This window comes from Coregonus lavaretus, assembly GCF_964263955.1.
Source record: "Coregonus lavaretus genome assembly, contig: HAP1_SCAFFOLD_266, whole genome shotgun sequence".
In the NCBI taxonomy this organism is placed as follows: domain Eukaryota; kingdom Metazoa; phylum Chordata; class Actinopteri; order Salmoniformes; family Salmonidae; genus Coregonus; species Coregonus lavaretus.
In genome coordinates, this window is record NW_028164896.1 from 28,686 (window position 1) to 53,830 (window position 25,145).

At 37.8% G+C, this 25,145-nt stretch overlaps 1 protein-coding gene across 1 annotated transcript; it reads left to right on the forward strand.

Annotated features, from left to right (window-relative positions):
* Positions 1 to 5,070: 5,070 nt before the first annotated feature.
* On the forward strand, positions 5,071 to 23,131 carry LOC311116471 (high mobility group-T protein-like). Its single transcript, XM_084191551.1, has 5 exons — positions 5,071 to 5,141; positions 7,900 to 8,060; positions 8,515 to 8,660; positions 9,001 to 9,175; positions 22,292 to 23,131. Exons 2-5 carry the CDS (start codon positions 7,914 to 7,916, stop codon positions 22,433 to 22,435), a joined length of 612 nt encoding a protein of 203 aa, XP_084047677.1. The 5' UTR covers positions 5,071 to 5,141; positions 7,900 to 7,913; the 3' UTR covers positions 22,436 to 23,131.
* The last annotated feature ends 2,014 nt before the right edge of the window (positions 23,132 to 25,145 follow it).

A 25,145-nucleotide genomic window follows, 5' to 3' on the forward strand; every position in this document is an offset into this window, starting at 1 on the left:
CTGTACTAATATTCTAAAGGAGTGAACTGTTAAAAAAAAGAAGAGTAAAATGCAACTATGTCATCATTTGTTATCCACATTTAGTTCAGTGTCTCTTTCTGATTTGAATTTACAGGAGGATAAACATTAAACAGACAGGGGGTATGGGGGTTCTTTGGGGTACGGGGGTTTCGGGGTACAGAGGCGAGAGGGCGGGGCGTTGAGGTACCCATACCGCCCCTGCTACAAATACAAATATCTGAAAAACAATACCCTCTTCATTTATAGCTCAGTGCGCCTGTCTCTCCTCCCCCCCACATCCCCTTCTCCTGTCTCTCCTTTATGCCTCCCACCCCTTTCCCTCTTTTCCCAGGCTGTACCCCCCATACCTCTCCCCTTGTTTTCTCTGTGGTGCCACATAAACACGCACACACTCCGACACCCCGTCTTCCAGCCCCTCCTGTATGCACCGCTGCTGTCCTTTAGTTTTCTCTTCTGATGACAAATGAATTTGCATATTTATTCCCCAGAGAGGCTCATTAGAATGCATAGATACACTGGTGTTGAACTCTCCCCTCCCCTCCTCTCCTCTCTTCTCCTCCTCTCCTCCTCTCCTCCTCTCCTCCTCTCCTCTCTTCTCCTCCTCTCCTCCTCTCCTCCTCTTACCTACCCCACCCTCCTCTCCCATCCTCTTCTCTCCCCTCCTCCCCTCTCCTCTCCTTTCCTCCTCTCTCCTCTTCCCCACCCCACCCTCCTCTCCTCCCCTCTCCCATCCTCTTCTCTCCCCTCCTCTCCTCCCCTGTCCTCTCCTCTTCTCGCCTCCCTGTGCTTCATGGACAGGCTGTCTGACTTTCTGTCATTATGCTACAAGTACTACTGCTTCTGCTGCCACACGGGACAGATGACAGTATAACAGCTAGACAGAGACAAATGGGGCTCTGGATATAAGTTGCCCTTAGGCACAGATCTGTGTTCAGTTTCTGCTCCCTGAATCCTAATCGTAGATATGAGGGGTAGAATTGCTACACTGATGGTAGATTAGAGTCCCTTTGTTTCAAAGATGTGACTGTGACATGTCCCCTTCCCAAATTTTAGGTATCATCAATTGCTTCCCCTTTATTTTTTATAGCACTGTGCTAGAATGTATTCCTATGGCAAAATCTGATAGGTGCCACAATCAGTGTCTCCCTTTCATTGTTCTGTAGGTCTAAGGGTACCAATCCTACCTCCAAAGACAATGGAGACATTTGATATACAGTGGCTTGCAAAGGTATTCACCGCCCTTGGCATTTTTCCTATTTTGTTGCCTTACAACCTGGAATTAAAATTGATTTTTGGGGGGGGGGGTTGTATCATTTGATTTACACAACACTTTGAAGATGCAAAATATTTTTTATTGTGAAACAAACAAGAAATAAGACAAAAAAACAGAACTTGAGTGTGCATAACTTTTCACCCCCCCAAAGTCAATGATTTGTAGAGCCACCTTTTGCTGCAAGGGCATCCCATAGGGCGGCGCACAGCGTCGTCCGGGTTTGGCCGGTGTAGGCCGTCATTGTAAATAAGAATTTGTTCTTAACTGACTTGCCTAGTAAAATAAAGGTAAAATAAAAAAATTAAAAAGTATCTTGGGGTATGTCTCTATAAGCTTGGCACATCTAGCCATTGGGATTGTTGCCCATTCTTCAAGGAAAAAACTGCTCCAGCTCCTTCAAGTTGGATGGATTCCGCTGGTGTACAGCAATCTTTAAGTCATACCACAGATTCTCAATTGGATTGAGGTCTGGGCTTTGACTAGGCCATTCCAAGACATTTAAATGTTTCCCCTTAAACCACTCAAGTGTTGCTTTAGCAGTATGTTTAGGGTCATTGCCCTGCTGGAAGGTGAACCTCCATCCCAGTCTCAAATCTCTGGAAGACTGAAACAGGTTTCCCTCAAGAATTTCCATGTATTTAGCGCCATCCATCATTCCTTCAATTCTGACCAGTTTTCCAGTCCCTGCCGATGAAAAACATACCCACAGAATGATGCTGCCACCACCATGCTTCACTGTGGGGATGGTGTTCACGGGGTGATGAGAGATGTTGGGTTTGCACCAGACATAGCGTTTTCCTTGATGGCCAAAAAGCTCAATTTTAGTCTCATCTGACCAGAGTACTTTCTTCCATATGTTTGGGGAGTCTCCCACATGCCTTCTGGCAAACACCAAACTTATTTTTTTCTTGAAGCAATGGCATTTTTCTGGCCACTCTTCCGTAAAGCCCAGCTCTGTGGAGTGTACAGCTTAAAGTGGTCCTATGGACCGATACTCCAATCTCCGCTGTGGAGCTTCGCAGCTCCTTCAGGGTTATCTTTGGTCTCTTTGTTGCCTCTCTGATTAATGCCCTCCTTGCCTGGTCCGTGAGTTTTGGTGGGCGGCCCTCTCTTGGCAGGTTTGTTGTGGTGCCATATTCTTTACCTTTTTTAATAATAGATTTAATGGTGCTCTGTGGGATGTTCAAAGTTTTTGATATTTTTTTATAACCCAACCCTTTTTTTTGGTCATTTCGCAGACGCTCTTATCCAGAGCGACTTACAGGAGCAATTAGGGTTAAGTGCCTTGCTCAAGGGCACATCGACAGATTTTTCACCTAGTCAGCTCGGGGATTAGAACTAGTGACCTTGCGGTTACTGGCACAACACCATCAACCACTAAGCTACCTGCCACCTACTTCTCCACAACTTTGTCCCTGACCTGTTTGGAGAACTCCTTGGTCTTCATGGTGCCGCTTGCTTGGTGGTGCCCCTTGCTTAGTGGTGTTGCAGACTCTGGGGCCTTTCAGAACAGGTGTATATATACTGAGATCATGTGACAGATCATGTGACACTTAGATTGCACACAAGTGGACTTCATTTAACTAATTATGTGACTTCCGAAGGTAATTGGTTGCACCAGATCTTATTTAGGGGCTTCATAGCAAAGGGGGTGAATACATATGCACGCACCACTTTTCCGTTATTTATTTTTTAGAATTCTTTGAAACAAGTTAGTTTTTTCATTTCACTTCACCAATTTGGACTATTTTGTGTATGTCCATTACATGAAATCCAAATAAAAATCCATTTCAATTACAGGTTGTAATGCAACAATAGTAAAAATGCCAAGGGGGATGAATACTTTTGCAAGGCGCCGTAACTGCGGGCAACAATAATGTGCATACAGCCCCTGGTGAATATAAAGCAGGATTCCTTACTGATACTTTATAATAATATGCCATTTAGCAGACGCTTTTATCCAAAGCGACTTACAGTCGTGCGTGCATACATTTTTTGTGTATGGGTGGTCCCGGGGATCGAACCCACTACCTTGGCGTTACAAGCGCCGTGCTCTACCAGCTGAGCTACAGAGGACCACTTTGATTGATTGTAGCAGTACACTGTAAATCAAGGGTTAAGATGATGATGCCAACAAAGGTGACTAACAAACAGCAAATTAGTATCAGAATGTGGAAGGAAAGCAGCATCATCATCATCACCATCACCATTTGTTTGGGTTGGGGTCCCACAGATAACATATGAACATGTCATAAGCCATTTCTTTTGGTTGGAATTACAGGAAATTAGCTTTAAAACTGCTTGCTCTACTGGTATGATGATGATGATGATGATGATAATTGATTTGATGATGAATTTGAGCTTGAGGGACTAAGGAATGAGAAAACCATCACTGTCCCATTCACTGTGATATAAAGGGCATGGAATATAGTGCTATCTACAAGGGTCCTAAATCTAAAACTTTGTGAAAAATCTAAATATTATTATATTTCTAACGACATATGATTGTTTTTATTTAACTTTTAAGTTAGGCTTCAATCAATGCATGGCTTGACCTTATACGTGTGAATTGAATGCGCGTGTGTGGGCCTATGGAACGCAACACAGATCTATTCATAGGAGCGCGAGCGGAACATACATGCATGTGTCAGCGCGTTGACCTCAAAGTTATTCTAGCAGGTCTCCCGCGATGCACTTGCTTGTATCCTAATGCATGTATCCCAAAGGTTTAGCCTTTAGCTACATTCTAACAGAACGTACAGTTACAATAGCAGAAAATAACCGTACAAAGTAACTGTTCCGAGTCAGAGCTGTAGCCTATAAAAGCGCGTCTCACCGCTTCATGTAACCAGAACAGCGCACATAAAACGGATTGTTCTGTTTGTGGTAATGAGGACTGTAGTGAGGACAGATAGAATAGAAAAATAAATGGTCTTAAAATTACTTATCTACTTGTAGTTTTATTAGGCTACGGTTTTCATTAAACCTCATTCTATGCTTAAGGCGCTCCCTCTGATATCAATATAAGCTACCACATTAGATTATACAGTGTGATGAACATTTGTTAAATCATCTTGTACTTCTCTTAAACACTCACTAATAACATAATAAACACCGTCTCCTATCGAAAAGAATAGCCTCGTTGCTTAATACTGTCTCATTATACTGTTATTGATACATCTGCATTGATAGTGTATACTATGTCATTCATTAGTTAATTACAAATGCCAAATTATCTCAAATTCCTTCTACATTATATACTGTATCATCCTACCAAGAGGTCCCTCAAACACTTTTCTATTATTCATATTTAAAAACCCACCATCCTAATATTTTATTAACAAAGTCATAATTTGCTAATACAGTTAAACATAGGATGGTGTGAATAGTCAATGGTTGTGCTTGATGATGGGGGGGGGGGGAACTGCCCACCTACACCTTGTCCCATTCACTTTAGCACTCTGCAGCTCACTAGAACGCTCCGCGTTGTCCCATTCATTTGCTCCACGGTGTTTCAACACACAGAACTCAATACCCATGGCAAACACTCTACAATATCTAGCAAGGGCTGCGCGTCCCAAGCTCAGCACCAGCAAAATGTTCGTATCACCGCGCCATTTACAACTCTGGTGACGTTTCACAATAGGTAGCCAATGGCGCATCGTCTGATATTAGGACAATGAAAAGGTTCTATCCTATCAGACGGGCGATAGACTTGGCGGTAGCCAATGGGGGGCGAGCTCCACCGAGAGTAATGTTACAGAAGCGACAAGACACTGCGTATCGCATTCGCTGGTGTTCCACATACAGCCATTGCAGTGCATTGAGATACAAGCGGCAGCCTTTGGTAAGTATCACGCACGAAAAAAAAAAATTATGAAAGTGTCGGTAAGGATGAAAATGACAAGAAAATTCAGAAATACCTCTGAAATGTATTGACCAATATTTGAATATTAGGTTGGCAAAAATGTTCTGATTTTTCATTCGAAGGAACCGTCAAAATACAATAAATCTGCCAGCGAAGCACAGTATTAGTCGCTCGTTGAAAAAAGGCGAAAACTAAAATAATCAGTTGAATTTCACACAAAAAAATTGCATTAAAAAAATAATGTATTTTATTAATTAATATCAGGTAAGTGTTGCAGTGTTATTAGAAAATGAGGTGTATTTACCGAGTTAAAAATCAGTAATGTTCAGCGGACAGCTGGCTAGCTAGGTAGCGCACAAACATGAGACTTGCGCCCATTGCTAGCCATTGCAGTGTATTGAGAGGCTGGGATGCCTGTCATGTGAAGATGAAACCGTGGGGAAAATTGACAATGAAAATATAGAAAACATTGAGAAAGAAATTTGCTCTGAAAACTGTATCTGTTCATAGTTATTTTTCACAAATTGCCTCATAATAGGGTGAGAAATTACCTCAGGAATCTGCGCTTTACTGTAATGGCTGACTACTCGCATAGGAAACAAGGCAGACAGTAACGGAGGAGCCAGCCTTACAATTGCAGTTCAAGTCAACTTTTTCAAACCGTGATTTATCACCAACCGTGTGTCTAACTGTAAAATCTAAAGATGGAAAATTAAAGTACCATCTATCCTTGTTCCAACGACAGTCTTTTTGTATTTTTCCGTTGAAATTAAAGGGTTGAAATCGCAGATTGAAAAGAGGTGGGTACCCGCGGTCGCTCTGCCCTCTACTGCATGCAATGGCTGTGCATTGACACAAAGAGAAGGAGCCATATTCTCCATGTTAGTGGATGAAGACAAGCGGCCATTCCGAGCTCATAGGAATCCTAACTCAACACGGCCCGCACATAGACATAGCACAGACCCAGTGTATTGCTATACACCACGGCTATTGCAATAGGAATCTACCGGGGAAAAATATTGTCAGGCTGGCGGGCTTTGTCAACGTATTTGTCGATTTAAAAAGCGATCGGGAATGCGGGTGGAGACATTTCAGGGCGACTTTCTTTCATGAAGAAGGCTTTCTCACAAAATGGAAGAAGAAATATTGCCGTCGTTGTTGACCTCCTTTTTCCTCAACGAGAAGGCTATGCGCCATTACTACTTCACTCGACAGATAGAAATGCATTGCTTTGCTACAACACAGATATACAGCCATACCAGCTATATAATAGGGAATTTGAGGAGATTTTTTCCAATTTTTATATTTTTTTCCCAATGTTGCTGAATCGAATTTAGATCGATATTGAAACATATTTTGACGTTATTTTGTGGTTTTATGGGTCTTTTTTTATAGATTTTTCGGGTTTTGTTTTTCTACGGAATAGGTTTCTGTAGAGTTAGCTAAATGCACTATTATCATTTTAACATTATACACGAATTCATCAGAAACGTGGTGATATATGTATTTCTCATTTTCTTTCCGATTTAGTTCGTGAAATAGTGAAAAACGTATAATCTTTACATATGTCTGAAGAGTATCCCATGTTCTGCACTTGAACTTCACAAAGTTTGAAGATCGATTTTTTTTTCTTCTATAATGAGAACTTCTGTAACGCCAATGATCGATTGACAGGCACTCTGCATGAACAAAAAACCTCACAAATATGACGTGACTAACATAAGACTGTACAAAATACATGAAAATAGTTTTTTATTTATTTTTTTATATAATTTTTTTTACATTTCTCATGATTTGACCAATAAAGGTAACGGCTGTGTTTTCAGCAAAGGGCACATTCCGTGTGACAGTCAGTAAACGTTCCTCGAGACAGGGTTTGTTTCCCCAAACTTATTTTCTAGCAAACACACAGAACCTGACATGTTTATTCACTGAGGGCTGCGTTTACAGTTCTGATGCCAAGAGGAAGGGAAGGAAACAGTCTGGAGTGCAGCCTGATGGGGGTAGGGGGGGGAAACCCAAATGATAGAAAATAAATAAATAATCCCAAAAAAAAAAAAAGGACTAATATTGAATATGTTTTCAACCCCTTTGTCAAAGCAAATCTAATAACTCAGATGCAACAAATATTTGTAACAAGTTTGAGAAAGGGCTTCCACCTGTGTGCAATATACAACTGTCTCTGTGAGGGCCCTCCTCAGGTAGTGAATTTCAACCATAGCTTCAATCATGAAGCGCAAAGAGCTTTCAGAAGAGTTCAGGGATAAAGTTGTAGATCGATACAGACTAGGGGTAGGTTATAAGAAAATGTCCTATACATTGAGGACAGTCAAGCCAATCATTAAGAAGTGGAAGGTGTATGGAAGACTCTTACCGGATCAAGATGGCCTTCCAAAATAACCCGTTGGGATGAAAATATTCTAGCTCTAGAACTCACTTTGAAAGCGTTGCAGAGTTCCATGGCTGAGATGGGGTGAAAATGTCCACGAATCAACAATAGCGCGATCATTCGCCAACTGTAGCCGGTACGGCCAATCGGAAAGAAGGTCATTACAGAAAACAAAGACCGATCTCCAATCACGTGCTGAGTTTGCGTAAAAGCATTTAGGTGACATTTCAAAATATATGTTTTTTTAGTCAGAAAATACTGAATAGAATGTGACTCATAATGTAAATGTTTCATGTTTTTAACTTTTTCTTTGCTAACTTCTAAAACATTCTCTCTTGTCTCTTTTAGATACCGATATCGAGATGGGGAAAGATCCAACGAAACCGAGGGGCAAGATGTCCTCCTATGCCTACTTTGTCCAGACCTGTCGGGAGGAGCACAAGAAGAAGCACCCAGAAGCTTCCGTCAACTTCTCCGAGTTCTCCAAGAAGTGCTCTGAGAGATGGAAGGTAAGTATGGAACACATCTCAGCTGTGACTGACTGACTGACCAAATTCCCTATATAGTGCACTACTTTTGCTTTATTCCCTATATGGTACACTACTTTTGACTAGAATCCTATGGGCCCTGGTTGAAAGTAGTGCACTAAATAGGGAATAGTGTGCCAAAAGTAGAGCACTATATAGGGAATAGGGTGCCATTTGGGACTCAGGTCCTTTAGTTGACACTGTCCTGTACCACTCGCAATCCCTTGATAGCTGTCTGCGGTACAAGATAATTTCAAATGAACTGTGTCACAGCTAAGTTGTTCCATACTTATCTGCCACCCCTTGCATATCATTCTTTTGTTTACGTTGTCTTCCTCTGTGTAGCACCGACCTGACACACACAACGATTGACATCTTATCACAAGTGTTTTCTACATGTACTTACTGGCCTCTGAACACCTCCTTCTTCTCTCAGACCATGTCCGCCAAGGAGAAGGGGAAGTTTGAGGATCTGGCCAAGCTGGACAAGGTGCGCTATGAGAGGGAGATGAGGAGCTACATTCCTCCCAAGGGAGAGAAGAAGAAGAGGTTTAAGGACCCCAACGCCCCCAAGAGACCATCGTGAGTACTGCCTGACAGAAAAAGCCCCCCCCCTTTCCAAAACTCAAATCTCACAGATAATGTGCAGAGATTCAACTCCGGATGTCCATGTGAATCTGTAAATCATGTCTAAAGTAAGTTATGAAACAATTCCTATTATAAAAGAATGAACAATAACCCTACAGTTCAATAAGACAAGTACTGCATTTAAAGCAGCCATTTAACACTAAAACAAACATCAATGTTTCCCATGTTTTGTCACCAAAAATCAATTCATGATAACCGAACAAAACCAGTGACCCTCCTGTTTCCCTCCTTCCACCCATTTCTACTCCTTTCTTCCTCATCTCCCATCCTCCAGGTCTGCGTTCTTCATCTTCTGTGCTGACTTCCGACCCCAGGTGAAGGGGGAGACCCCGGGCCTGTCTATCGGTGATGTGGCCAAGAAGCTGGGAGAGAAGTGGAATAACCTAACAGCGGAGGACAAGGTGCCCTATGAGAAGAAGGCTGCCAAGCTGAAGGAGAAGTACGAGAAGGTAAAACAAACATCAGCCCCTTTTTGTTCCTTTATGAATTTCATTAGTTTATTTAGATCCCTGTTAGCTGTTAGATGGATGTCCTCTTAGTCATCAGGGCCTAACAATACAAGTTACCACTAGTCATGCATTGAAGTTATTACCACTAGTCATGCATTGAAGTTATTACCACTAGTCATGCATTGAAGTTATTACCACTAGTCATGCATTGAAGTTATTACCACTAGTCATGCATTGAAGTTATTACCACTAGTCATGCATTGAAGTTATTACCACTTGTCATGCATTGAAGTTATTACCACTAGTCATGCATTGAAGTTATTACCACTAGTCATGCATTGAAGTTATTACAACTAGTCATGCATTGAAGTTATTACCACTAGTCATGCATTGAAGTTATTACCACTAGTCATGCATTTAAGTTATTACCACTAGTCATGCATTGAAGTTATTACCACTAGTCATGCATTGAAGTTATTACCACTAGTCATGCATTTAAGTTATTACCACTAGTCATGCATTGAAGTTAATACCACTAGTCATGCATTGAAGTTATTACCACTAGTCATGCATTGAAGTTATTACCACTAGTCATGCATTGAAGTTATTACCACTAGTCATGCATTGAAGTTATTACCACTAGTCATGCATTTAAAGTTATTACCACTAGTCATGCATTGAAGTTATTACCACTAGTCATGCATTGAAGTTATTACCACTAGTCATGCATTGAAGTTATTACCACTAGTCATGCATTGAAGTTATTACCACTAGTCATGCATTGAAGTTATTACCACTAGTCATGCATTGAAGATATTACCACTAGTCATGCATTGAAGTTATTACCACTAGTCATGCATTGAAGTTATTACCACTAGTCATGCATTGAAGTTATTACCACTAGTCATGCATTTAAGTTATTACCACTAGTCATGCATTGAAGTTATTACAACTAGTCATGCATTGAAGTTATTACCACTAGTCATGCATTGAAGTTATTACCACTAGTCATGCATTGAAGTTATTACCACTAGTCATGCATTTAAGTTATTACCACTAGTCATGCATTGAAGTTAATACCACTAGTCATGCATTGAAGTTATTACCACTAGTCATGCATTGAAGTTATTACCACTAGTCATGCATTGAAGTTATTACCACTAGTCATGCATTGAAGTTATTACCACTAGTCATGCATTGAAGTTATTACCACTAGTCATGCATTGAAGTTATTACCACTAGTCATGCATTGAAGTTATTACAACTAGTCATGCATTTAAGTTATTACCACTAGTCATGCATTGAAGTTATTACCACTAGTCATGCATTTAAGTTATTACCACTAGTCATGCATTGAAGTTAATACCACTAGTCATGCATTGAAGTTATTACCACTAGTCATGCATTGAAGTTATTACCACTAGTCATGCATTGAAGTTATTACCACTAGTCATGCATTGAAGTTATTACCACTAGTCATGCATTTAAAGTTATTACCACTAGTCATGCATTTAAGTTATTACCACTAGTCATGCATTTAAGTTATTAACACTAGTCATGCATAGCCTAACAATTCAAGTTATTAACACTAGTCATGCATAGCCTAACAATTCAAGTTAACACTGGTCATGCATAGCCTAACAATTCATGTTACCACTAGTCATGCATAGGCTAACGATTCAAGTTATTACCACAAGTCATGTATATCCTAACTATTCAAGTTATTACCACTAGTCATGCATAGCCTAACAATTCCAGTTATTAACACTAGTCATGCATAATCTAACAATTCAAGTTATTAACACTAGATATGGATAGCCTAACAATTAAATGTATTACCACTACTCATACATAGCCTAACAATTCAAGTTATTACCACTAGACATGCATAGCGTAACAATTCAAGTTATTTCCACTAGTCATGCATAGCCTAACAATTCAAGTTATTACCACTAGTCATGCATAGCCTAATAACTCAAGTTAACACTAGTCATGCATATCCTAACAATTCATGTTATTACCACTAGTCATGCATAGCCTAACAATTCAAGTTATTACCACTAGTCATGCATAGCCTAACAATTCAAGTTAACACTAGTCATGCATAGCCTAACAATTCAAGTTAACACTAGTCATGCATAGCCTAACAATTCAAGTTAACACTAGTCATGCATATCCTAACAATTCAAGTTATTACCACTAGTCATGCATAGCCTAACAATTCAAGTTATTACCACTAGTCATGCATAGCCTAACAATTGAAGTTAACAATAGTCATTCATAGCCTAACAATTCAAGTTATTACCACTAGTCATTCATAGCCTAACAATTCATGTTACCACTAGTCATGTATAGCCTAACAATTCAAGTTATTACTACTAGTCATGCATAGCGTAACAATTCAAGTTATTACCACAAGTCATGTATATCCTAACTATTCAAGTTATTACCACTAGTCATGTATAGCCTAACAATTCAAGTTATTACCACTAGTCATGCATAGCCTAACAATTCGTGTTACTTCTAGTCATGCATAGCCTAACAATTCAAGTTAACACTAGTAATGCATAGCCTAACAAATCAAGTTAACAATAGTCTTGCATATCCTAACAATTCGAGTTAACACTAGTCATGCATAGCCTAACAATTCAAGTTAACACTAGTCATGCATAGCCTAACAAATCAATTTAACAATAGTCATGCATAGCCTAACAATTCGAGTTAACACTAGTCATGTATAGCCTAACAATTCAAGTTATTACCACTAGTCATGCATAGCCTAACAATTCATGTTATTACTACTAGTCATGCATAGCCTAACAATTCAAGTTATTAACACTAGTCATGCATAGCTTAACATTTCAAGTTATTAACACTAGTCATGCATAGCTTAACATTTCAAGTTATTAACACTAGTCATGCATAGCCTAACAATTCAAGTTATTACCACTAGTCATGCATAGCCTAACAATTCATGTTACCACTAGTCATGCATAGCCTAACAATTCAAGTTATTACCACTAGTCATGCATAGCCTAACAATTGATGTTACCACTAGTCATGCATAGCCTAACAATTCAAGTTAACACTAGACATGCATATCCTAACAATTCAAGTTATTACCACTAGTCATGCATAGCCTAACAATTCAAGTTATTACCAGTAGTCATGCATAGCCTAACAATTCGAGTTAACACTAGTCATGCATAGCCTAACAATTCAAGTTATTAACACTAGTCATGCATAGCTTAACATTTCAAGTTATTAACACTAGTCATGCATAGCTTAACATTTCAAGTTATTAACACTAGTCATGCATAGCCTAACAATTCGAGTTAACACTAGTCATGCATAGCCTAACAATTCAAGTTATTAACACTAGTCATGCATAGCCTAACAATTCAAGTTATTACCACTAGTCATGCATAGCCTAACAATTCATGTTACCACTAGTCATGCATAGCCTAACAATTCAAGTTAACACTAGACATGCATATCCTAACAATTCAAGTTATTACCACTAGTCATGCATAGCCTAACAATTCAAGTTATTACCACTAGTCATGCATAGCCTAACAATTCAAGTTAACACTAGTCATGCATATCCTAACAATTCATGTTATTACCACTAGTCATGCATAGCCTAACAATTCAAGTTATTACCACTAGTCATGCATAGCCTAACAATTCAAGTTAACACTAGTCATGCATAGCCTAACAATTCAAGTTAACACTAGTCATGCATAGCCTAACAATTCAAGTTAACACTAGTCATGCATATCCTAACAATTCAAGTTATTACCACTAGTCATGCATAGCCTAACAATTCAAGTTATTACCACTAGTCATGCATAGCCTAACAATTGAAGTTAACAATAGTCATTCATAGCCTAACAATTCAAGTTATTACCACTAGTCATTCATAGCCTAACAATTCATGTTACCACTAGTCATGTATAGCCTAACAATTCAAGTTATTACTACTAGTCATGCATAGCGTAACAATTCAAGTTATTACCACAAGTCATGTATATCCTAACTATTCAAGTTATTACCACTAGTCATGTATAGCCTAACAATTCAAGTTATTACCACTAGTCATGCATAGCCTAACAATTCGTGTTACTTCTAGTCATGCATAGCCTAACAATTCAAGTTAACACTAGTAATGCATAGCCTAACAAATCAAGTTAACAATAGTCTTGCATATCCTAACAATTCGAGTTAACACTAGTCATGCATAGCCTAACAATTCAAGTTAACACTAGTCATGCATAGCCTAACAAATCAATTTAACAATAGTCATGCATAGCCTAACAATTCGAGTTAACACTAGTCATGTATAGCCTAACAATTCAAGTTATTACCACTAGTCATGCATAGCCTAACAATTCATGTTATTACTACTAGTCATGCATAGCCTAACAATTCAAGTTATTAACACTAGTCATGCATAGCTTAACATTTCAAGTTATTAACACTAGTCATGCATAGCTTAACATTTCAAGTTATTAACACTAGTCATGCATAGCCTAACAATTCAAGTTATTACCACTAGTCATGCATAGCCTAACAATTCATGTTACCACTAGTCATGCATAGCCTAACAATTCAAGTTATTACCACTAGTCATGCATAGCCTAACAATTGATGTTACCACTAGTCATGCATAGCCTAACAATTCAAGTTAACACTAGACATGCATATCCTAACAATTCAAGTTATTACCACTAGTCATGCATAGCCTAACAATTCAAGTTATTACCAGTAGTCATGCATAGCCTAACAATTCGAGTTAACACTAGTCATGCATAGCCTAACAATTCAAGTTATTAACACTAGTCATGCATAGCTTAACATTTCAAGTTATTAACACTAGTCATGCATAGCTTAACATTTCAAGTTATTAACACTAGTCATGCATAGCCTAACAATTCGAGTTAACACTAGTCATGCATAGCCTAACAATTCAAGTTATTAACACTAGTCATGCATAGCCTAACAATTCAAGTTATTACCACTAGTCATGCATAGCCTAACAATTCATGTTACCACTAGTCATGCATAGCCTAACAATTCAAGTTAACACTAGACATGCATATCCTAACAATTCAAGTTATTACCACTAGTCATGCATAGCCTAACAATTCAAGTTATTACCACTAGTCATGCATAGCCTAACAATTCAAGTTAACACTAGTCATGCATAGCCTAACAATTCAAGTTATTACCACTAGTCATGCATAGCCTAACTTCGTCATGCATAGCCTAACAATTCAAGTTAACAATAGTCATGCATAGCCTAACAATTCAAGTTAACACTGGTCATGCATAGCCTAACAATTCAAGTTATTACCACTAGTCATGCATAGCCTAACAATTCAAGTTAACACTGGTCATGCATAGCCTAACAATTCAAGTTATTACCACTAGTCATGCATAGCCTAACAATTCATGTTATCACTAGTCATGCATAGCCTAACAATTCAAGTTAACAATTGTCATGCATAGCCTAACAATTCAAGTTATTACCACTAGTCATGCATAGCCTAACAATTCATGTTACCTCTAGTCATGCATAGCATAACAATTCAAGTTATTACAACTAGTCATGCATAGCCTAACAATTCAAGTTAACACTAGTCATGCATAGCCTAACAATTCAAGTTATTACCACTAGTCATGTATAGCCTAACAATTCAAGTTATTACCACTAGTCATGCATAGCCTAACAATTCAAGTTAACAATAGTCATTCATAGCCTAACAATTCAAGTTAACACTAGTCATGCATAGCCTAACAATTCAAGTTAACACTGGTCATGCATAGCCTAACAATTCAAGTTATTACCACTAGTCATGCATTGAAGTTATTACAACTAGTCATGCATTGAAGTTATTACCACTAGTCATGCATTGAAGTTATTACCACTAGTCATGCATTGAAGTTATTACCACTAGTCATGCATTTAAGTTATTACCACTAGTCATGCATTGAAGTTAATACCACTAGTCATGCATTGAAGTTATTACCACTAGTCATGCATTGAAGTTATTACCACTAGTCATGCATTGAAGTTATTACCACTAGTCATGCATTGAAGTTATTACCACTAGTCATGCATTTAAAGTTATTACCACTAGTCATGCATTGAAGTTATTACCACTAGTCATGCATTGAAGTTATTACCACTAGTCATGCATTGAAGTTATTACCACTAGTCATGCATTGAAGTTATTACCACTAGTCATGCATTGAAGTTATTACCACTAGTCATGCATTGAAGATATTACCACTAGTCATGCATTGAAGTTATTACCACTAGTCATGCATTGAAGTTATTACCACTAGTCATGCATTGAAGTTATTACCACTAGTCATGCATTTAAGTTATTACCACTAGTCATGCATTGAAGTTATTACAACTAGTCATGCATTGAAGTTATTACCACTAGTCATGCATTGAAGTTATTACCACTAGTCATGCATTGAAGTTATTACCACTAGTCATGCATTTAAGTTATTACCACTAGTCATGCATTGAAGTTAATACCACTAGTCATGCATTGAAGTTATTACCACTAGTCATGCATTGAAGTTATTACCACTAGTCATGCATTGAAGTTATTACCACTAGTCATGCATTGAAGTTATTACCACTAGTCATGCATTGAAGTTATTACCACTAGTCATGCATTGAAGTTATTACCACTAGTCATGCATTGAAGTTATTACAACTAGTCATGCATTTAAGTTATTACCACTAGTCATGCATTGAAGTTATTACCACTAGTCATGCATTTAAGTTATTACCACTAGTCATGCATTGAAGTTAATACCACTAGTCATGCATTGAAGTTATTACCACTAGTCATGCATTGAAGTTATTACCACTAGTCATGCATTGAAGTTATTACCACTAGTCATGCATTGAAGTTATTACCACTAGTCATGCATTTAAAGTTATTACCACTAGTCATGCATTTAAGTTATTACCACTAGTCATGCATTTAAGTTATTAACACTAGTCATGCATAGCCTAACAATTCAAGTTATTAACACTAGTCATGCATAGCCTAACAATTCAAGTTAACACTGGTCATGCATAGCCTAACAATTCATGTTACCACTAGTCATGCATAGGCTAACGATTCAAGTTATTACCACAAGTCATGTATATCCTAACTATTCAAGTTATTACCACTAGTCATGCATAGCCTAACAATTCCAGTTATTAACACTAGTCATGCATAATCTAACAATTCAAGTTATTAACACTAGATATGGATAGCCTAACAATTAAATGTATTACCACTACTCATACATAGCCTAACAATTCAAGTTATTACCACTAGACATGCATAGCGTAACAATTCAAGTTATTTCCACTAGTCATGCATAGCCTAACAATTCAAGTTATTACCACTAGTCATGCATAGCCTAATAACTCAAGTTAACACTAGTCATGCATATCCTAACAATTCATGTTATTACCACTAGTCATGCATAGCCTAACAATTCAAGTTATTACCACTAGTCATGCATAGCCTAACAATTCAAGTTAACACTAGTCATGCATAGCCTAACAATTCAAGTTAACACTAGTCATGCATAGCCTAACAATTCAAGTTAACACTAGTCATGCATATCCTAACAATTCAAGTTATTACCACTAGTCATGCATAGCCTAACAATTCAAGTTATTACCACTAGTCATGCATAGCCTAACAATTGAAGTTAACAATAGTCATTCATAGCCTAACAATTCAAGTTATTACCACTAGTCATTCATAGCCTAACAATTCATGTTACCACTAGTCATGTATAGCCTAACAATTCAAGTTATTACTACTAGTCATGCATAGCGTAACAATTCAAGTTATTACCACAAGTCATGTATATCCTAACTATTCAAGTTATTACCACTAGTCATGTATAGCCTAACAATTCAAGTTATTACCACTAGTCATGCATAGCCTAACAATTCGTGTTACTTCTAGTCATGCATAGCCTAACAATTCAAGTTAACACTAGTAATGCATAGCCTAACAAATCAAGTTAACAATAGTCTTGCATATCCTAACAATTCGAGTTAACACTAGTCATGCATAGCCTAACAATTCAAGTTAACACTAGTCATGCATAGCCTAACAAATCAATTTAACAATAGTCATGCATAGCCTAACAATTCGAGTTAACACTAGTCATGTATAGCCTAACAATTCAAGTTATTACCACTAGTCATGCATAGCCTAACAATTCATGTTATTACTACTAGTCATGCATAGCCTAACAATTCAAGTTATTAACACTAGTCATGCATAGCTTAACATTTCAAGTTATTAACACTAGTCATGCATAGCTTAACATTTCAAGTTATTAACACTAGTCATGCATAGCCTAACAATTCAAGTTATTACCACTAGTCATGCATAGCCTAACAATTCATGTTACCACTAGTCATGCATAGCCTAACAATTCAAGTTATTACCACTAGTCATGCATAGCCTAACAATTGATGTTACCACTAGTCATGCATAGCCTAACAATTCAAGTTAACACTAGACATGCATATCCTAACAATTCAAGTTATTACCACTAGTCATGCATAGCCTAACAATTCAAGTTATTACCAGTAGTCATGCATAGCCTAACAATTCGAGTTAACACTAGTCATGCATAGCCTAACAATTCAAGTTATTAACACTAGTCATGCATAGCTTAACATTTCAAGTTATTAACACTAGTCATGCATAGCTTAACATTTCAAGTTATTAACACTAGTCATGCATAGCCTAACAATTCGAGTTAACACTAGTCATGCATAGCCTAACAATTCAAGTTATTAACACTAGTCATGCATAGCCTAACAATTCAAGTTATTACCACTAGTCATGCATAGCCTAACAATTCATGTTACCACTAGTCATGCATAGCCTAACAATTCAAGTTAACACTAGACATGCATATCCTAACAATTCAAGTTATTACCACTAGTCATGCATAGCCTAACAATTCAAGTTATTACCACTAGTCATGCATAGCCTAACAATTCAAGTTAACACTAGTCATGCATAGCCTAACAATTCAAGTTATTACCACTAGTCATGCATAGCCTAACTTCGTCATGCATAGCCTAACAATTCAAGTTAACAATAGTCATGCATAGCCTAACAATTCAAGTTAACACTGGTCATGCATAGCCTAACAATTCAAGTTATTACCACTAGTCATGCATAGCCTAACAATTCAAGTTAACACTGGTCATGCATAGCCTAACAATTCAAGTTATTACCACTAGTCATGCATAGCCTAACAATTCATGTTATCACTAGTCATGCATAGCCTAACAATTCAAGTTAACAATTGTCATGCATAGCCTAACAATTCAAGTTATTACCACTAGTCATGCATAGCCTAACAATTCATGTTACCTCTAGTCATGCATAGCATAACAATTCAAGTTATTACAACTAGTCATGCATAGCCTAACAATTCAAGTTAACACTAGTCATGCATAGCCTAACAATTCAAGTTATTACCACTAGTCATGTATAGCCTAACAATTCAAGTTATTACCACTAGTCATGCATAGCCTAACAATTCAAGTTAACAATAGTCATTCATAGCCTAACAATTCAAGTTAACACTAGTCATGCATAGCCTAACAATTCAAGTTAACACTGGTCATGCATAGCCTAACAATTCAAGTTATTACCACTAGTCATGCATAGCCTAACAATTCATGTTATCACTAGTCATGCATAACCTAACAATTCAAGTTAATAATAGTCATGCATAGCCTAACATTTCTAGTTATTACCACTAGTCATGCATAGCCTAACAATTCAAGTTATTACCACAAGTCATGTATATCCTAACTATTCAAGTTGTTACCACTAGTCATGTATAGCCTAACAATTCAAGTTATTACCACTAGTCATGCATAGCCTAACAATTCAAATTATTACCACTAGTCATGCATAGCCTAACAATTCATGTTACCTCTAGTCATGCATAGCATAACAATTCAAGTTATTACAACTAGTCATGCATAGCATAACAATTCAAGTTATTACAACTAGTCATGCATAGCCTAACAATTCAAGTTAACCCTAGTCATGCATAGCCTAACAATTCAAGTTATTACCACTAGTCATGGATAGTCTAACAATTCATGTTATCACTAGTCATGCATAGCCTAACAATTCAAGTTATTACCACTAGTCATGCATAGCCTAACAATTCAAGTTAACACTAGTCATGCATATCCTAACAATTCAAGTTATTACCACTAGTCATGCATAGCCTAACAATTCAAATTATTACCACTAGTCATGCATAGCCTAACAATTCATGTTACCTCTAGTCATGCATAGCATAACAATTCAAGTTATTACAACTAGTCATGCATAGCCTAACAATTCATGTTACCTCTAGTCATGCATAGCATAACAATTCAAGTTATTACCACTAGTCATGCATAGCCTAACAATTCATGTTACCACTAGTCATGCATAGCCTAACCATTCAAGTTAACACTAGTCATGCATATCCTAACAATTCAAGTTATTACCACTAGTCATGCATAGCCTAATAATTCAAGTTATTACCACTAGTCATGCATAGCCTAACAATTTAAGGTATTACCACTAGTCATGCATAGCCTAACAATTCAAGTTAACAATAGTCATTCATAGCCTAACAATTCAAGTTATTACCACTAGTCATGCATAGCCTAACAATTCATGTTACCTCTAGTCATGCATAGCATAACAATTCAAGTTATTACAACTAGTCATGCATAGCATAACAATTCAAGTTATTACAACTAGTCATGCATAGCCTAACAATTCAAGTTAACCCTAGTCATGCATAGCCTAACAATTCAAGTTATTACCACTAGTCATGGATAGTCTAACAATTCATGTTATCACTAGTCATGCATAGCCTAACAATTCAAGTTATTACCACTAGTCATGCATAGCCTAACAATTCAAGTTAACACTAGTCATGCATATCCTAACAATTCAAGTTATTACCACTAGTCATGCATAGCCTAACAATTCAAATTATTACCACTAGTCATGCATAGCCTAACAATTCATGTTACCTCTAGTCATGCATAGCATAACAATTCAAGTTATTACAACTAGTCATGCATAGCCTAACAATTCATGTTACCTCTAGTCATGCATAGCATAACAATTCAAGTTATTACCACTAGTCATGCATAGCCTAACAATTCATGTTACCACTAGTCATGCATAGCCTAACAATTCAAGTTAACACTAGTCATGCATATCCTAACAATTCAAGTTATTACCACTAGTCATGCATAGCCTAATAATTCAAGTTATTACCACTAGTCATGCATAGCCTAACAATTTAAGGTATTACCACTAGTCATGCATAGCCTAACAATTCAAGTTAACAATAGTCATTCATAGCCTAACAATTCAAGTTATTACCACTAGTCATGCATAGCCTAACAATTCATGTTACCTCTAGTCATGCATAGCATAACAATTCAAGTTATTACAACTAGTCATGCATAGCCTAACAATTCAAGTTAACACTAGTCATGCATAGCCTAACAATTCAAGTTAACACTAGTCATGCATAGCCTAACAATTCAAGTTATTACCACTAGTCATGCATAGCCTAACTTCGTCATGCATAGCCTAACAATTCAAGTTAACAATAGTCATGCATAGCCTAACAATTCAAGTTAACATTAGTAATGCATAGCCTAACAATTCAAGTTATTACCACTAGTCATGCATATTCTAACAATTCAAGTTATTACCACTAGTCATGCATAGCCTAACAATTCAAATTATTACCACTAGTCATGCATAGGCTAACAATTCAAGTTACCACTAGTCATGCATATTCTAACAATTCAAGTTATTACCACTAGTCATGCATATTCTAACAATTTAAGTTATTGCCACTAGTCATGCATAGCCTAACAATTCAAGTTATTAACAGTAGACATGCATATCCTAACAATTCAAGTTATTAACACTAGTCATGCATATTCTAACAATTCAAGTTATTACCACTAGTCATGTATAGCCTAACAATTCAAGTTATTAACACTAGTAATGCATATTCTAACAATTCAAGTTATTAACACTAGTCATGCATAGCCTAACAATTCAAATTATATCCACTAGTCATGCATATTCTAACAATTCAAGTTATTACCACTAGTCATGCATAGCCTAACAATTCAAGTTACCACTAGTCATGCATAGCCTAACAATTCAAGTTATTACAACTAGTCATGCATATTCTTACAATTCAAGTTAACACTAGTCATGCATAGCCTAACAATTCAAGTTATTAACAGTAATCATGCATATCCTAACAATTCAAGTTATTAACACTAGTCATGCATATTCTAACAATTCAAGTTATTACCACTAGTCATGTATAGCCTAACAATTCAAGTTATTAACACTAGTCATGCATATTCTAACAATTCAAGTTATTACCACTAGTCATGCATAGCCTAACAATTCAAGTTATTAACACTAGTCATGCATAGCCGACTTCTTCAACTCCTGAGTGGCGCAGTGGTCTAAGGCACTGCATCGCAGTGCTAACTGTGCCACTAGAGATCCTGGTTCGAATCCAGGCTCTGTCGCAGCCGGCCGCGACCGGGAGACTCATGGGCGGCGCACAATTGGCCCAGCGTCGTCTAGGGTAGGGGAGGGAATGGCCGGCAGGGATGTAGCTCAGTTGATAGAGCATGGCGTTTACAACGCCAGGGTTGTGGGTTCGATTCCCACGGGGGGCCAGTATAAAAAAATAAAAAAAATATGTAATCACTAACTGTAAGTCGCTCTGGATAAGAGCGTCTGCTAAATGACTAAAATGTAAATGTAAATGTAAAATTCAAGTTATTAACACTAGTCATGCATAGCCTAACAATTCAAGTTATTACCACTAGTCATGCATAGCCTAACAATTCAAGTTAACACTAGTCGTCCCAAGTGGTCAGTAGCAGATGTCGTTTTTATATGTTTACTTTCATGTTGCGTGTCACAAGTAGTTACTTATACCAATAAAGTTAAACACGACTCTCCTCCACTTGCCTGTTCTCAGGACATCACTGCGTACCGCAACAAGGGCAAGGTGCCCGTCAGCATGCCAGCGAAGGCCGCCGCCCCCACCAAGGACGACGACGATGATGACGACGACGATGATGATGAGGACGATGATGAGGACGATGATGAGGATGACGAGTAGATTACTGTTGTTACGTGTGGAGCTTATCATTTCCTGTTTATAAAGCATTTAACCCCTCTTGTACACACATCACTTACTCAGAACAAAAATAAAAAACTTTACTTGAAAAAGTCAACAAAAAAAAAAAAACAAAAAAAAAAAAATAAGATAATCCACCTCCCCCCAAAACGTAAAGGCTGTGTATAAGAATGGTTTTGAAGCTGTACAGTTGTTTTTTCCTTTTGTATAGTTAACACTACAACAGTGTCACCTGTGTCTGTCTGTGTTTCTATCTCCCAGTCTCTCCTATTCCTTATTTAGTGCACTACTTTTGACAAATGCCTATAGGGCTCTGGTCAAAAGTAGTGCACTATATAGGGAATAGGGTGCAATTTGGGATACAGCCCCTGGTACAGTTTAAAGCGGTTGTAAAATTGGCTAGGAAACCGATGGGTCTATTTGCCTTAGCTAGCAGTGCACAGCAGCACATTACCTAGTTATAATGTGGGGTCTTAGTAGTTCTTCTGTTTCCAATGGTTGGTGCATTTGTTTATCTTGTTTTAAATGACGTATTATCAACTTGTCGTATTATCATAACGTTATTTTACTGTACTATTTGAATACCACTGTAATTGCAAAAAGAAGAATGAATTGCATCTGTTTTCTTGTTGAGATTCTGAATTGCTTCTGACGTCAATAAACTTTTTTTTTTTAATAGACCGACTTCTTTCTTGTAGGTTAGAACACATATATTCTGGTCAGTGGGAACCCTGATCTAGTCGATCATGTCAGTAGTTTCTGTTCTACAGATTTACTGTATTTCAGCCTTTCTTTGTGTTATACAGAAGTTTAAATTGAAATGGTAGTAACCAATGCAGCCATAGCTCATCAGTTAATCGGGTCCGCCAGCTGGCTGTCTGTTGAACCTATGCAATTTAGCCTGGCGACGGGATTCCTCATCAATGGACTTGACTGACAGGTAAATCGCTATTCTGTACTTGGGAGACAATCATTGGTGAATCAATCAATGTGTTCAACTGTGTTGTCACAGGAAAATCATCTCCGCTGCTTCGTTAACACAAGTCTCTTACTGACAACCAATCCCAGTCAATAATACATTTTCATGAATTGTGAATTCAGTGATGATGACACTGGGAATAACCATAGCTGGACACTGGGAATAACCATAGCTGGACACTGGGAATATAATAACCATAGCTGGACACTGGGAATAACCATAGCTGGACACTGGGAATATAATAACCATAGCTGGACACTGGGAATATAATAACCATAGCTGGACACTGGGAATATAATAACCATAGCTGGACACTGGGAATATAATAACCATAGCTGGACACTGGGAATATAATAACCATAGCTGGACACTGGGAATATAATAACCATAGCTGGACACTGGGAATATAATAACCATAGCTGGACACTGGGAATAACCATAGCTGGACACTGGGAATATAATAACCATAGCTGGACACTGGGAATATAATAACCATAGCTGGACACTGGGAATATAATAACCATAGCTGGACACTGGGAATATAATAACCATAGCTGGACACTGGGAATATAATAACCATAGCTGGACACTGGGAATATAATAACCATAGCTGGACACTGGGAATATAATAACCATAGCTGGACACTGGGAATATAATAACCATAGCTGGACACTGGGAATATAATAACCATAGCTGGACACTGGGAATATAATAACCATAGCTGGACACTGGGAATATAATAACCATAGCTGGACACTGGGAATAACCATAGCTGGACACTGGGAATATAATAACCATAGCTGGACACTGGGAATATAATAACCATAGCTGGACACTGGGAATATAATAACCATAGCTGGACACTGGGAATATAATAACCATAGCTGGACACTGGGAATATAATAACCATAGCTGGACACTGGGAATAACCATAGCTGGACACTGGGAATAACCATAGCTGGACACTGGGAATATAATAACCATAGCTGGACACTGGGAATATAATAACCATAGCTGGACACTGGGAATATAATAACCATAGCTGGACACTGGGAATAACCATAGCTGGACACTGGGAATATAATAACCATAGCTGGACACTGGGAATATAATAACCATAGCTGGACACTGGGAATATAATAACCATAGCTGGACACTGGGAATATAATAACCATAGCTGGACACTGGGAATATAATAACCATAGCTGGACACTGGGAATATAATAACCATAGCTGGACACTGGGAATATAATAACCATAGCTGGACACTGGGAATATAATAACCATAGCTGGACACTGGGAATAACCATAGCTGGACACTGGGAATATAATAACCATAGCTGGACACTGGGAATATAATAACCATAGCTGGACACTGGGAATATAATAACCATAGCTGGACACTGGGAATAAAAACTGAGTTTAAATGTATTTGGCTCAGGTGTATGTAAACTTCCGACTTCAACTGTACCTGTTTGTTACACGCAATAGGCTTTGTGGACTTCACCAGACAGATGTTGCTCTCTGGTTTTGTGATAAAACAAAGGCGTGGTTGAATTTATTCTGCCACTGTGTCTTCTTATTGTCTCGGCCTTAGGCCTATATATCACGGTGTCAAGGCATATGAACTAACAGGTTATAAAGCAAACAATGCAATCATGTGAGAGTGTGATTTGAAGGAGTCAGGCGCAGGAAGGTAAATCACAGAATAC

What these genes read in the sequence shown, in the direction of transcription:
- LOC311116471 (XM_084191551.1), top strand. Translation starts at nt 7,914, where the DNA reads ATGGGGAAAGATCCAACGAAACCGAGGGGCAAGATGTCCTCCTATGCC. An exon ending in AACGCCCCCAAGAGACCATC is followed by an intron (nt 8,661 to 9,000) that starts GTGAGTACTGCC and finishes CCCATCCTCCAG; the next exon opens with GTCTGCGTTCTTCATCTTCT. An exon ending in TGAAGGAGAAGTACGAGAAG is followed by an intron (nt 9,176 to 22,291) that starts GTAAAACAAACA and finishes GCCTGTTCTCAG; the next exon opens with GACATCACTGCGTACCGCAA.